A 14,770-nucleotide genomic window follows, 5' to 3' on the forward strand; every position below is an offset into this window, starting at 1 on the left:
TTTTATCCCGGAAATCAAAATCCTACTTTATCCGAAATGTTACGACGGATATGGCAATATACTTGTGTATTATAGATTAAATAGAAGAGAGAGAGAGAGTAGGAGGGAGAGAGAGGGGGGAGTAAATGGTCTAAATTTGTCGACCTCAGTGCAAAATTGACGAATTTAATCATGGACACATTGTGAATTAGATTGACGCATCAAAATGTCGACACATCGTGTATTAGATTGACGCGTCAAAATATCAACACCTTACAGTGGTTACATGTGAACACGTGGTGCATAAAATGTGAACAAGTTTTGTATTACATGTGATGAAATGTGAACAAGTTGTGCATTAGATAACACATTAGAAGATGACCGCATTGTGCATTAGATTGACGCGTCACAATGGGAACATGTCGTGTATTAGATTGTCGCATTAAAATTTGAACATGTTGTGTATTAAATGCTATAAAATATGGACACGTTGTGTATTGCACTGACGCGTTAAAGTGCGTGAAATTGATTTGTATTAGATGTGATTAAATGTGAACAGGTTGTTTATTAAATTAAAAATTCAAAATGCGAGCACGTGTCGGTGTCATGACAATGGTCACATTGAGGATTCACCGTTTTGTGCTCTCATTTACAATGATCACGACTATTGATGTACCAGAATGGCGCGTTAAAAGTGAACACGTTATAGTCCATGCAGACATACTTGAAAAAATAAGAATGACCTATTAAAATGATTGAAACGTGTTTTTCAATACTCGTTAAAAATAAACACAAAAACACACGACTGATACAGTAATAGCAACTTATATGTACAATACCAGAGACGTACATATACGTCTCTGACAATACTGAGGCGTTCAAACGAGTTTACTTTAAATGTTAACACGTCATCAAGTTTGCGAAAGTCTGACGCGATAAAACGCGTGAACATGAAAAGTCAGTCATTATGTTCACACGCCAAGTTGTTCACATGAAACATTTAGTTTTGCATACCGTTGAACATTGAAAGTTCATTTTAACTTCTTTATTAACGAATTTCGCTTTATATTGGTAATTGTGCCCGAATTATTCTAACGGTCTATCGATTTTTTTTTCGTATGTCGGTCTAGAGTCGATGAACTCCGGACCGATATAAAAAGTCGATAGATCGTCAGAATAATTCCTAGGGGCTAACGGGGAAACGGGAATTATAAGCAAAGAGCAGAACATACTGTAATTAACTAAATTCGGCAACATTCATATTACAGACTATTTTGAGCATGATTTAGGTTGGATAAAAGACTGCTAGAAGTACAATAAGTCTATTTAAATTAAGTTTTGATAAACAAATAAGAGAGAGTTAGAATATGTGTTTTTTTTATTAATAAGTAACAGTAGAATATATATCTTGTGAACCTAGGGCTAAGAAGTTTGGGTACTCCGTGTAAAAACCCGTCTCTAATCACTACTGAATTCGTTGTATATAAATGATGAACTGATTAAAATTTTGTTAAAATCTTATGTCCATTACTACGAATGTGCAAATAAAAATGTTAAAGCTGAATGAAATTTCACTGTAGCTCATCGCCGAAAAATACGCATGCCTATAAATAGTGTTCGACATTTCAATGGTTTAACACTATGCAGAACTTAGTAATCTAATTTGCATGTTTTGATACGGTAGACTTACCAGATTTTTAAGTGTCTAGTTACAATTCTAGACGTGGGTATCTATATCAAGCACACGAGGAAAGCCTATGACCTTAACATGAAACATGCATTGAACTCTACATAAAAAGACTTTATCATCGTCAGACAACACAGGAGCTGTTGGTAAGGAGCCCGAGAAATCAATATACGGTAGAACGAGAAAAAAAGAAGCAGAAGAAACATTGACTTCCGACATGACGTCATTTCTATGGGGTGTCTTTTTGCTGCACATGGTAATTGTATTACTACGCATAAATACAATCTTAGAATGTAAATAATTCTGTCCTTTTGAGATGAAAGACGTTGGCAAATATCTTGTTATAATACATTCTGTGTCTCATATGATTGAAGTCTGTTAATTGTTTGATATTAAGGTTGATAATTTTGCACTAATTTTTGCAACGGAAGCGTATCCGATTTGTCATACAGCGGCTGCAACGACAAGAGGGTGTTTCTGCGTATATTTTTGACAGATAGAGGGATTGAGAGGACATTTTTAACCCTCTACATAATTATACGTCACAATTTGAAAGAATACTCTCTTGTCACTTGTGGTAAGGCATAGATAATTTATAACATTTTGAAACAATACAGATATTCCCCCAATGAATGGCACACTTACGATTTGACGTCAATGTAATGGCCGACAGTTTGGTCTTCCTTGTTTACAAAGTTGTCTCGGTTCGTTTGTTATGTGTATTGGTTTTCGCTTAACAGTTGTAATAAAAACGGTGTCGCCATCTATAATTTAAAAGATGTGTGGATTGTAAAGAAAATTATCAGAATTTAATTAAATCGCATCTATGTTAGCCTAATTATGAGAATTTCATTCTGCCCCAATTTCAAAAGACATGCCAGGTTTTCAGCTGACTGTGACTCATCTAAATTATTTTATGTAACTTTCGTGTCTTTGTTTACATTGTTTATTTTGTTTCAGGGTTGAAATGTTTTGAGCATGGTTTAAACATTTGGAATACATGTGAAATATTTTTAATGGTGTCGAGGAAATGTTACAGGCGTATCAAAGTAAATTGATTTTCTTATGTTTGTAAATGTCGTTGGAAACGAGATATAGTTTTATTTATACTGCTAAAGGTACCATCTCAATATTCATTTTCTTACTTCTATAACCCAGAAATGAAATAATTTGGCATCTAAAGACGTTCCATCATAATCATAGCAGTTGTGGGCTTGTAATATAGGTCATTATGTATTTCTTTGCTTACATTAAGATTCGAACCAGGGAACTCTGGCTTAGGTCTAGTCTTACGCTCAGTAGATTGAGCTAAAGAGATAATATGTCTAGCTGATCGCATGTTATTTATTACTTCTACCTCCCAGAAAGAACTTGTTCTCGGGTTACCAGGGACTACAGCAATGTCTGTGGGACAAAGCAAAGTTTTAATCTCGGGTCCCTGCATGTGTGCTTTTGGAAGAGAAGTTACTATTTTTTTCTCCACTAGGATTGGAACCCAGAAATTCTGGCTGACTGGCACTCAGCTGATCAAGATAAAGAAAGTATCTCACTTTTCAGACAGTATGTTGTGGCCAGTGTTTGTTGGCCAATGACATTTCAACACTTACATTACATGTATAGGTAAAGGCATTGATGCATGTTTGAGGTCTGAAAGTACACCACATGTATGTTGTTGATACTTGTGTTTGTTCTCTGTAATCGGGATCCTATCAATTTATAAGGAATGTTTTCAGAGCTGCATCACCTATGATAGTACACGTACATTAAACATTATGCCTGATATAATTCTTCACCTGTATTACTTATAGGTTAAAAGAAATAAAAAAATATATTCTGCCCCAATCAGACATGTACATCTTATCACTAGGCTAAACTGCTCCCAACTCTTATGCTACTTTGCCTCATTTAATGATATCAACTACAATCAAGATCGATGTTCTAAAGTTTCAACTTATCTGTGGCCACACAATTCCCTGTAGGCTACACTTGGTTTGGGAAATGGCTCCAAATTTGTAAGAAAGAAAAATAGAGAAAAAGGTTGCTCTCGGCTCAAACCTTTATCATATATCTTCCAGTACTTATTTTCAGAAAAAGTGAACTTGCTACTATCTGAAGCTGGTAAGACAGAAAAATAAGTGTAATTTTTGAACAGCATCTGGTAAAGAAAAAAGAGTAATGAAAAGAAATCTACTCCTGCTAGGTTGCATTTGTGAACCTTTTGTAGCAATTTGTAGTTTTGTTTTGAAGCAAACAGTCTTACTGCTATCAATATTTGAGCTAATTGACAGTTTATTGGTATTTCTCACAGAGATGATGTAACAAGAATCTAACTACAAGTTAAACATAACAAAGGTACAAAACAAAAATACAAAATTTACTTGTCTTGGCCTAATGACATTAGGAAAAGGGATTCAAACTATCAGATCTACACAATGCTGTATGTGATGCAAGAAAATCCAGACTGTGACATTGCTACACAGAAAAAAAATGACCCAGCCAATCCTTCTTCACCTGACCACTGAACAAATGGAGTATTGCGTTTGTTTCAATACTTCATTCGTTGTAGAGTTTAGCCTCCATTGAATTTGCATCCTTGAAATAGGGGAAGGCTTCCTTATCAGATAGACTTTGTTAAGACAGGCACTTTTTATGCATTATCATCATCTTAATCAATACACAGGTAGCTATAATTTGGTGTACCAGCAGCTGTTACTTTTAAGTTTTTTTGCATCAAGAGTTATATACACTGCTTTGCCTACAAGTGAAAAGCAAAGCCTCTGTTATTATAAAAACATTGCAATTACAATGATAGTTAAGAATTTCTTATTAAATACATAACTATGATAATGTAACTATTCGATTTATTGTGTTGAAGCCTAAAAGTTCACCTGCATCATTATCACCTACAGGCAGCATTAATATTCTGTACATTAATTTTAGGTAAGAAATGTGTGGTCATGTCCTTCACATCTAAATTCATATCCCACAAAATTTATATTCATGTGTATTGTATATTTCAGATTAACTCCAATGATTTTATATCAAATCTTTTTATTTTTCAGAAAAGGGGCAATAACGAATAATCCAGAGTGAATATCGTCCTATAAGGAAGACTATTTTGTTGTCAGTCTCTGGTCCACCAAGGGCCAGGTGTATACAGTAACAATACTGAAAACTCACACAGAACTCTGATATGGCCAACCGTGCTGGTGCACAGAGACCCAATGGGGCCACCCAGGGGAAAATTTGTCAATTCAAACTGGTTTTGCTTGGAGAATCCGCTGTGGGAAAATCAAGTTTGGTATTAAGATTTGTGAAAGGACAATTTCATGAATATCAAGAAAGTACAATTGGAGGTAATTGTTCTACTTTATTAAAGATATTCATATTCTGAGAGCAATGCTTTTTATGAGTGAATATTACAACACCATGTGGGGGCACATTTTGGGAAAAAGAATATTGTTTTCTTTAAAAAAAGAGACGGGCAAATATTTTTTTTCTTTTTAAAGAAAAAAGAAGGGCAAATGTCTAGCTTGGAACATTGTTTAGATATAATTCTATTAACATTGAAAAAGACATCTGCATTTTATGCAATGTTCTGATAATGATAAGCATATACAGGTTAATATAACATGTCTCTATAGATGTCAAACTAAATAATGCCCTTGTTACACCAAATAAAACATCTAGAATGTAGAATTTAATATATTGGAATTTGATTAACAAATTGTTTAAGATAACTACAGAAACTTAATGTATGGGTCTGAAAGTACATAATGATCATTGATGGTCTAATAATTTGTTCCTGGATAGGACTACGAATTGTAGACTGTACTAAAAACATGAAAGACACTGGAGATGAATGTCAGGGATTAATTTGACATCTTTTACTTCAAAAAGGGGGTAGTATTTCTGAGTGTTTTCCCCTCTTAATATTATTTTGACTGGAAATTTGTTTATAAACTGAAAACAATGGGAAGATTTTCTCAAAATAGAGCAAATTAGTATATTTTAACTGAATAACATAGCTTGAAATGATGCAGCCATGAAAAAAAACTATTGATCTAACATCAAAGTTGTTATATTTTGTCCATGTAATCTTCTTGAATGTCATATATTTTAACTCTATCCCTCTTTAAAATTCTGACTAAAAAGGCTCTCCGAAGTATTTCTCCATTTTTCAAAATAGACCAAAAAATTTGCTTTTTTACAGGATGGGTGATATTTGATATTGATATTCATCATTAGTTGGATGTTCCAGTGATTTTGGAGACTTGGATAATTGAGTCCTGAATACATGCTTTTCCTGTGGGACTCCCTCAAAATTTAAGCACTCACTATGTCTCTGTATTGTGACTCATCATAATTTCTAAATTGGTGTTCTAGACTCACCTGAAAAAATCTTATAAAAATGACCATATTCAATATTAATATTTATAGTTAGTTTGATATTCAAAATTGACGCATACAACTGCTTATAATAGCTATACATGTAATCTACGGACATTGACTTTAGAATACTGAGTAACATGCATGTAATGATAGCTTGGATATCTGAAGTAGAGAAAATTACGTTGTGATTCTATGTGTGTGTTGCAGTGTTTGATTTCATACACATGGGTATTTTAGTCGCTTACATCGGTCACAAATGTGAAAGGTTATCATGTTGACATTTGAAATTTATTGGACACTTCAAATCTGTTTCAATTTAGGTGATGGAAAATGGTAGTATATTGTACTAAACGTATATCTATACATAGTGTATATTGTAGATATTTTTACAACATTCTTTCAGATATAGTTAAATAATTGACATGATCTATTAGACAAGATGTACATCATTATAGTCCTGTTTTAGGAAACTTCTTCTATATGTTTTATGTAGAAAGATTCTCACTTATTTATATTTTTTGCTACAAATTTTAAAAAAAAAATAGTTAAAATCCTCTTAGATCTTTGTCAATTAAAAATCTTTTTCAATTCAAATCCTTGACTGAAGCTTTCTCACATGAATATTTTTACAAAAGATTTTTAGTCCATTGAAATCTTCTGTTAAGCTTTTATCACTTAAAATATTCATTTTTTTTTATGTCAGTTACATTCTTCTACTGAAGCTTTTATCAATTCAAATCTGTTACTGAAATTTTTCTCAGTTAAAATCTTCTGATATCAATTGCAAATTCACCCATTAATAAAAATGAAAGCCTTTGTCAATTGATATTTTGCTAGAAACATGGACTTAAAATTTACACTATAACACAATCTTCTGCTATAACATGTCTTTTGAAATCTTACAGTAGAGTCTTTGTCAGGAAAATTTGTCCAGTGTTGACTCATTGAGTGGATGGTATATACATCAGGTGTATTTTTTGTGGTTGGACGGTCACCATTCATGAGTCGAAGTCCCGATGTGTCAAAGTTTTCTCGACGATCCCTTGAACTTCGACACATCGAAGTTTTACTGTACTAAACAATGTTCTAGTTGTAATGCTTCAAGATGTAGTAATTATAGAAACTTGTCCGACTGTATAGATATATGATAAACAATGATGGTTATTTTCTATCTTTGACAGCTGCATTTCTAACACAGACAGTGTGTTTAGATGATACAACAGTAAAGTTTGAAATCTGGGACACAGCAGGACAGGAACGCTATCACAGTTTGGCCCCAATGTACTACAGAGGAGCACAGGCCGCCATTGTTGTATATGATATTACGAACCAAGTGAGTTATAAGTGACATATTGTCTTATTTACTAGATTCATAACCAATAGACTAATATTTCTGATTTATCACTTGCATTTGTGCAATTGTGTTGTTCATTTGTGAAAAATTTGTATTGATGAAAGGAACCAAATTATGAAAGAAATGTGAATATAACACAGTGACTTTTTTCAAAAATGTATTTATAGCATTTAAAGGAATACTTACTGCAGGACTGATAAAAGACATCCATAATTTGATGAGATTTGTTTGTTTGAAGGACACATTTGGAAGAGCAAAGACCTGGGTGAAAGAACTACAAAGGCAAGCCAGTCCAAATATTGTGATAGCTCTAGCTGGCAACAAATCTGATCTATCAAACAAACGAATGGTTGAATATGAGGTAAAACTTTTGTACTTTGTGTTTTTGTAGCATATTCCATGTTAAGAGATATTAATTCTATCATCAGCAACTTTCTACAATTTCTTAAACCTTCCTCGATTCCCACACCCACCCACTTATATATCCAGGAAGTGATGGGTGTATACATTTCTGTGCCTATCATTGTAACCTTGTCTACCCTGTATCTCTCATGTCAAGGTCAGAGGTCACACTTGACCATAGGTTTAGATCAGAAGAAAGGCTGTTGAAAATATGATGGAGTATTAAGTTGAGGCTGTATTCTGCTGAATGTATGAAAATGAAATTGTACTCGCTTTTACAATTACAAAACGTCTAACAGTGCTCTAGGTTTAGTAAACTCACTCTAACAATGAAGTTGTACACACTTTGTAAAAAAAAAAACCTGAACTGTTCTATCTTTGCTGAATAAAGTTGTATGAACTTTAATAAAAACCAAATACTGGTAATTTAAATCTTTATATACAACCTATCAATCTTCCAGAAAGTCTTAGATAATGCAAATAGTTGTCTGTGATGTATTTAAAAAGATTTCTTGGTATTTCAGGAAGCCCAAGCATACGCAGAAGAAAATAGTCTGTTGTTCATGGAGACATCTGCTAAAACTGCCATGAATGTGAATGATATTTTTTTGGCAATAGGTGAGTGATTTTCATTCATTATACACCAATTTGTAGAGATGATGTGGGGTCTGTATTTTATCCTTTTGTGTCAAACAATCTTGTGTAAAAGATTCATCATGAAAATCTTAAGATTTCATTCATACTGACACAAGATTGTACTATCAGGATTTTACACCGAAGTAGAAAGTTCAATGGTGAATTCAAATATGAACATATTGACTACCCATGCATTTTTTCATGATAGCATTTCAGAATTTACAGATCATATAACAGTATTAGAAAGATCAACACACTGAACTCTAGAAACCTGTCATTTTTGTTGATGTTGATTCCTGAAATTTGTATATACTATGAGTATGATCCTATATTTTACTCTGATGCATATGTACATTATTTTCTTGAACCTCTTACTCTCCACAACTTGTTTCTAATTCAAAGTATCACTAACATTTGTTACTAAAAACCACTTCAAGATTAGTGTGATGGAACTGCTGAACAGAATCAATTTCCACCTGTTATTTGTTTGAATCCTTTCCATGTTTCTATGTCAAGCAGACTACGAAAGAAATGGTATGTGTTGATATTGATTTAAGAAACCGAAAAGAGCAGAATTTGTATTCCTGGGTGGTAAACAGTAACATCAGAGTCAAAATAGAAAATGTCAACCTGGTCTACACTAACATTTTATCACTTTATTTTACATGATTGGTCATTAAATGTTACAGCCAAGAAATTACCTAAAAATGAAGGTGGGGGAGCAGCACAGCCGCGACAACAAGGGATGAAGCTAAACAATAGCGAAACGAGTCAAGCGTCAGAAGGTGGATGCTGCAAGTAACAAGCAATGTGATTGGACAATGCAATGGGACTAGACATATGGTCCAGTGGAATAACGGACTCCCAATGGGCTTTTTATTGAAGAATTATTTCAAATAAGATAAAGCTAAATGTGACCAAGACATAATGTCTGTGTAGCAGGGGCTTGTCTGTACCATGCTACGTGTTCAGGATTTTCAAGGTTGTCACGTTGTATTTGTAGGACAACAGATTGTCGAGAGGTCTACATTTAATTGAAGAAGCAGGATTTGTCACATGTTTTGAACTTAAATTTACGTTCGATTTTTGACAGTCTGCGGTTCTCAATCTGATAATTCAAATAAATTATGAGAAAATATCACATTTCTGGGTCTAGAAGATAAAAAAAAATTTCAAGATTGCCATTATTCATTCTATGATATATATCAAAGAAATTTTGTAGCATATTAAGAATTTCAGAGATGGAGGAGATGATGTGACCCTGATTTAAACTAGGGGATAGCTTAATAGAATCAAAGATTTTTAGAGGCATGTCCTATTAAGTTTTTCCTTTTCTGCTTTAACAGCAGTGATTATGAAAGGACATTTTTGTTAGGAAATAGTTTTGTGGCAGAATGTTGTTTCTGAAGCTGTTTTGTTGGCAGTTCTTCATTGTTGATATTTTTTCTCCCATTCTTTATCCAAAGTAATAGCATATGAAAGTCTAAATAAATATTTAAAAGAACAAATTATCATCAAAAAATCTTCTAGATGTACAGAACATAAATTTTTTCTCATCTCTTCCAAAATGGATTTTGTTGGTCTTGGCTTCTTCTTTAAGGCAGATAACCATAACTTGATTGGCAGAACTTGAAAAAGAAATCCATTAAACTTCTGAAAGTTTGTACTAAGATTTACCAGGTTAAGTATTTCTTTAAAAAAAATCCTGATATGTTTAAATTCCAGGTTTGGTGTGAAGGAATTGGTGTATGTAATATTGAAAAAATAAAATACTACTATGTGATTAGGTAAGATATTTGCATAAAATCCAAGGTTAACTGACTAAGAGAAAAGTCTGCTAGAATGATATGTTACATCATTTTGTATGAGAATTTTGCTTTGTATGGTCATATTTGCTAGCTTAAAAAGGTGTTATTCTTAGTCGGGAGATTGAATTCCTCAATAAGGAACAGTCTACAAAATGTCTATGTAGACCAGTAAAAGTGCATAAGACATTTTAACATCATATAGAAAGGTAATTCAACATGATGTTACTACACCTAGAACAAAGGGCATCATTGTAGAACATTTAGATAGATTTTACTGTTGTGTTTCGACATATTTATTTCAAAAATAATACATGTACAGCTGATTATTTGTCTGTTATAAAACCTGCACTTATTGTAGTGCATTAGTCTGGTTGGTCTGATAACTACAACACAAGGCACGGATTGCAGAGCGATCAATCTTTTTTCTATTAATGAGCTAAAGCATGTGGCACTGGTTGCAGTGCGATTGTTGGTGTATGTTATCCATTAATAAATTACAGCATGTTGCACCAATGGTCGTGCAATCATATGTGACGTTGACATAGATCATTGGTAGACTTTGATAGAGGGATTTAGGGGTGGGGAATGGTATGGATGATAGATGTTTTCACACTTGTTTGCACACATGCTGTATTTTTGTGTTTTTCTTGTTTGTGCTTCTACTCGTGTAAACATTGTTTTGAAAGGAAGAAATGTTTAAATGTGTATTTGTTCACAAAATAGTAATAGAATGATGTACTTTTCCTGGGACCCTGTTTTTGACAACACAAAAAAATGTAAACTTGTCAAGTCCTGAAATAATGTGCACTATTTGTTTTTTTCGGGAGAAAAGACTAGATGAGTGAGTTATAGAAATGATACTTGGCTGTGTGTATTTACAGAGTGCTTGTGAGAGTGGAATGATTTGTAAATTGTGTATATTCGGGAATGTATAGTAAATACACATTTAATTGGTTTAACTGTACCATAATATATTTATAACCATTCAAGTAAAAGTAGACTTAGTGATTTTTAATGAAGTAACCTACCCTCAATGCTACTGTCATTCACAAGTCCAGACTGGGATCAGTGTATTTTCATTGTTTTCTGTGTCTGTTTATCTACTGCAGTATTTTAAAAGCATGTGTAGTTAACTCTTCAAGATTTTTCCATCAAAATAATAAACAGTCTGCTTTGTGATTGATGCAAAGACCTTATTCTTTTGCCAAGTTTCCATTCTAAGTGTATACTGGAAAGGAAGATCAGATTTGTGAATTGTTTTGTATTTATTCAGAAAAAGGCATTTTTCACATTGTGTTCATTCTTTGGAAGCTTTCCGATAAGAACAATCTGCTATTTCACATGTTATCAGTGTGCATGTTTGAGGACAGGCTCTGTTTTCATGTCTATTTGTAAATCTTGGAGAGGCAACTGCTATGCTTTTGTACTATTTATGTGTAAATTCTTTGTCCATAAGGTTAAGCATTTGACCAGAAAGATAGTGATCATTCACATATTATCTCACTCCCATAATTTTCTGTTGAGGATCGAAGGTTTTTTGTAAACGATGGGATCTTATTAATCTGTACTTCAGTAATTCTTCAGGTTCTAAAATTTCAGCAAGTATCGCCAATAAATCATTGGATGTAAGGCTTAGAGAATGTACAAATGGTAACTACAGTTCTTTATTCTTAAATGTGTAAAGGAGACAGCAGGCTTTGCAGACAGTCAAACATCTGTATACATTTGCATTTGAAGTGTGTGTCTTAAAAACAGACAGTCTTGATTAAAAAAGCCTGGGATTATCCATAATTTATGCAGAACTACCACTGCACTATGAGTGTTTGTTTATTTCTGGTTGATTACAAGATCCACAGTGACTTAATAAAACAAAGGGTAGTTAATCTCCTCGACTAATGTACATAAGAAAAACTAAGTCAACATTTTATCTGATTATGGCTTCTATATATAGTGTAAACATTGACTCGTCATTGTATTTGTAAGAATACAGGTAGAATTTGTAAAAAGGTATTATAAAGATACATTGATGAAACACTTAAAATCATTTGTTGTTGTTAATTATCTAGATTTTTTTTTTAAACAAAACCATGCTGATATGTGACACCTTTCTTCTCCCAATGTTTGTGATAATGCTGTGTATGACTTTATGTTCCATAGAGAAATTATCATGATACAAATAATACTGAAATAAAAAATCTGATAATGAAAACCAATCTTGAGTTCAAAATTTAATCCTTGATTAATTGATAAATTGATGTTTGTTTTATGAAATAGCATACAGGTTTTCTTTCTTCTGCTGGGATGACTTAAGGAATAGCATTCAATCAGGTTTCCCCGGAGAAATAGTACAGTGAAAAATATCATTACATAAGTCATTCTTTGAAGACTTATCTGTGGAAGATGTCACCTTTACATCTATCAGCAGAGAATGAGATGTAAATGTTCTGTAATATTTCACCTATTTTGCTAGTTTCAACCTTTTACAGAATTTTTAATAATCCAACTGTTTTTTATCCATACACAAATATTTGTGGTGGGAGGTGGGGTTCAGCCAATATGTCAATGCTCATCAGTCACTTGTTTAGTAGAAAATGAAAGTTGATTTTCACTGATCTGACAAAAACTTATTTCCTGTCAATTACTAATTAATTAGCAGTAAATAGATAAACGTAATTTGAGGCTTTAGAGAGATACTGACACACAAAAGAAACGTATCCTCCATTTTTTATGTCTGTCAAAAATATATACGTGATGATTACGATATGGCGTTGTCAGTCCGTCCATTGTTAATTTTATTTGAATGCAAATCTTCCAGAAAATACAACAGACCTTTTTTTAACTCGGTGGGCTTTATCTCCATGACATAATATTCTGTTTTGCCAGAATGATAGTTTGATTCAAATATTTTGAAGAGTTACTGCCCCTCGTTTGAACTTGTCTGAAGATGTCCTTTCCTAATTTCCAATCTATTCCATTTAAACTCGGTAGGCTCAATCACCATGTCATGAAGTTATCTTTTATGCACAGTAGCTTGGTTCATCAGTTCTTTTAATGAGTTATTGTACTTTGATACAGAATTTGTCGCAATTTCTCTTCGTTGATTTAAATTCATTACATGAAATTCTATAAATTTGAGAAGAGTTACTGCCCTTTGTTTTTTCAGCACTATGTCAAGCATATAGCGCAGTTTTCCCTTTTGACATTTTGACACTTTGGCATGGGACGGGGGTTTATTGTTCTGCCCGCAGTACTCTTTGTTTGTAATATTTTTAGCTCACCTGGCCCGTCCGTTCGGCGTCCGTCAACTTTTCATTTGAACAATACCGAAAGGCGTAGAGATATCATATTTGGCTGGAAGGTTCCTTTGATGAAGCCAAACAAAGTTTGCAAAAAGAAATTACCTTGACCCATAATCAAGGTCACAGAGGTCAAATGTGATAAAACATTTAAACGACTTCTTCCAATATACCAGAAGGCCTAGAATCATTACATATGGCTGGAAGATTCCTTTAATGAAGCCAAACAAAGTTTGCGAAAAAAATTACCTCGACCCATATTCAAGGTCACAGAGGTCAAATGTGTTAAAACATTTCAACAACTTCTTCCAAAATATCAGAAGGCCTAGAATCATTATATATGGCTGAAAGGTTCCTTTGATGAAGCCCAACAAAGTTTGCGAAAAAATGACCTTGACCCATATTCAAGGTCAAAGAGGTCAAATGTGTTAAAACATTTAAACAACTTCTTCCAAAATACCAGAAGGCCTAGAATCATTAAATATGGCTGGAAGGTTCCTTTGATGAAGCCAAACAAAGTTTGCAAAAAGAAATGACCTTGACCCATATTCAATGTCACAGATGTCAAATGTGTTAAAAAATTTAAGCCACTTCTTTCAAAATACCGGAAGGCCTAGAATCATTATATATGGCTAAAAGGTTCCTTTGATGAAGCCCAACAAAGTTTGCGAAAAAATGACCTTGACCCATATTCATGGTCACAGAGGTCAAATGTTTTAAAACATTTAAACAACTTCTTCCAAAATACTGAAAGGCGTAGAGTTATCATATTTTGCTGGAAGGTTCCTTTGATGAAGCCCAACAAAGTTTGCAAAAAGAAATGACCCTGACCCATATTCATGGTCACAGAGGTCAAATGTGATTAAACATTTAAACGACTTCTTCCAATATACCAGAAGGCCTAGAATCATTACATATGGCTGGAAGATTCCTTTAATGAAGCCAAACAAAGTTTGCGAAAAAAATTACCTTGACCCATATTCAAGGTCACAGAGGTCAAATGTGTTAAAACAAAAACTTCTTCCAAAATATCAGAAGGCCTAGAATCATTATATATGGCTGAAAGGTTCCTTTGATGAAGCCCAACAAAGTTTGCGAAAAAATGACCTTGACCCATATTCATGGTCACAGAGGTCAAATGTTTTAAAACATTTAAACAACTTCTTCCAAAATACTGAAAGGCGTAGAGTTATCATATTTTGCTGGAAGGTTCCTT

At 33.4% G+C, this 14,770-nt stretch overlaps 1 protein-coding gene across 1 annotated transcript; it reads left to right on the plus strand.

The window, feature by feature from the left end:
• The first annotated feature begins 2,129 nt into the window (after nucleotides 1–2,129).
• On the plus strand, nucleotides 2,130–12,471 carry LOC132545934 (ras-related protein Rab-5C-like). Its single transcript, XM_060209612.1, has 6 exons — nucleotides 2,130–2,243; nucleotides 4,729–5,022; nucleotides 7,240–7,391; nucleotides 7,651–7,773; nucleotides 8,339–8,432; nucleotides 9,140–12,471. The coding sequence occupies exons 2-6, from the start codon at nucleotides 4,860–4,862 to the stop codon at nucleotides 9,250–9,252; spliced, it is 645 nt and encodes a 214-aa protein (XP_060065595.1). The 5' UTR covers nucleotides 2,130–2,243; nucleotides 4,729–4,859; the 3' UTR covers nucleotides 9,253–12,471.
• The last annotated feature ends 2,299 nt before the right edge of the window (nucleotides 12,472–14,770 follow it).

Source organism: Ylistrum balloti, unplaced genomic scaffold (assembly GCF_031769215.1).
Source record: "Ylistrum balloti isolate Yb309-2 unplaced genomic scaffold, AGI_CSIRO_Ybal_v1 Utg369868, whole genome shotgun sequence".
NCBI lineage: Eukaryota > Metazoa > Mollusca > Bivalvia > Pectinida > Pectinidae > Ylistrum > Ylistrum balloti.

Bases quoted from the DNA above. Each gene is read 5' to 3' on its own strand.
- LOC132545934 (XM_060209612.1), top strand. From the start codon at position 4,860: ATGGCCAACCGTGCTGGTGCACAGAGACCCAATGGGGCCACCCAGGGG. The intron at 5,023-7,239 runs GTAATTGTTCTA...TATCTTTGACAG, and splicing joins TCAAGAAAGTACAATTGGAG to CTGCATTTCTAACACAGACA. The intron at 8,433-9,139 runs GTGAGTGATTTT...TAAATGTTACAG, and splicing joins TGATATTTTTTTGGCAATAG to CCAAGAAATTACCTAAAAAT.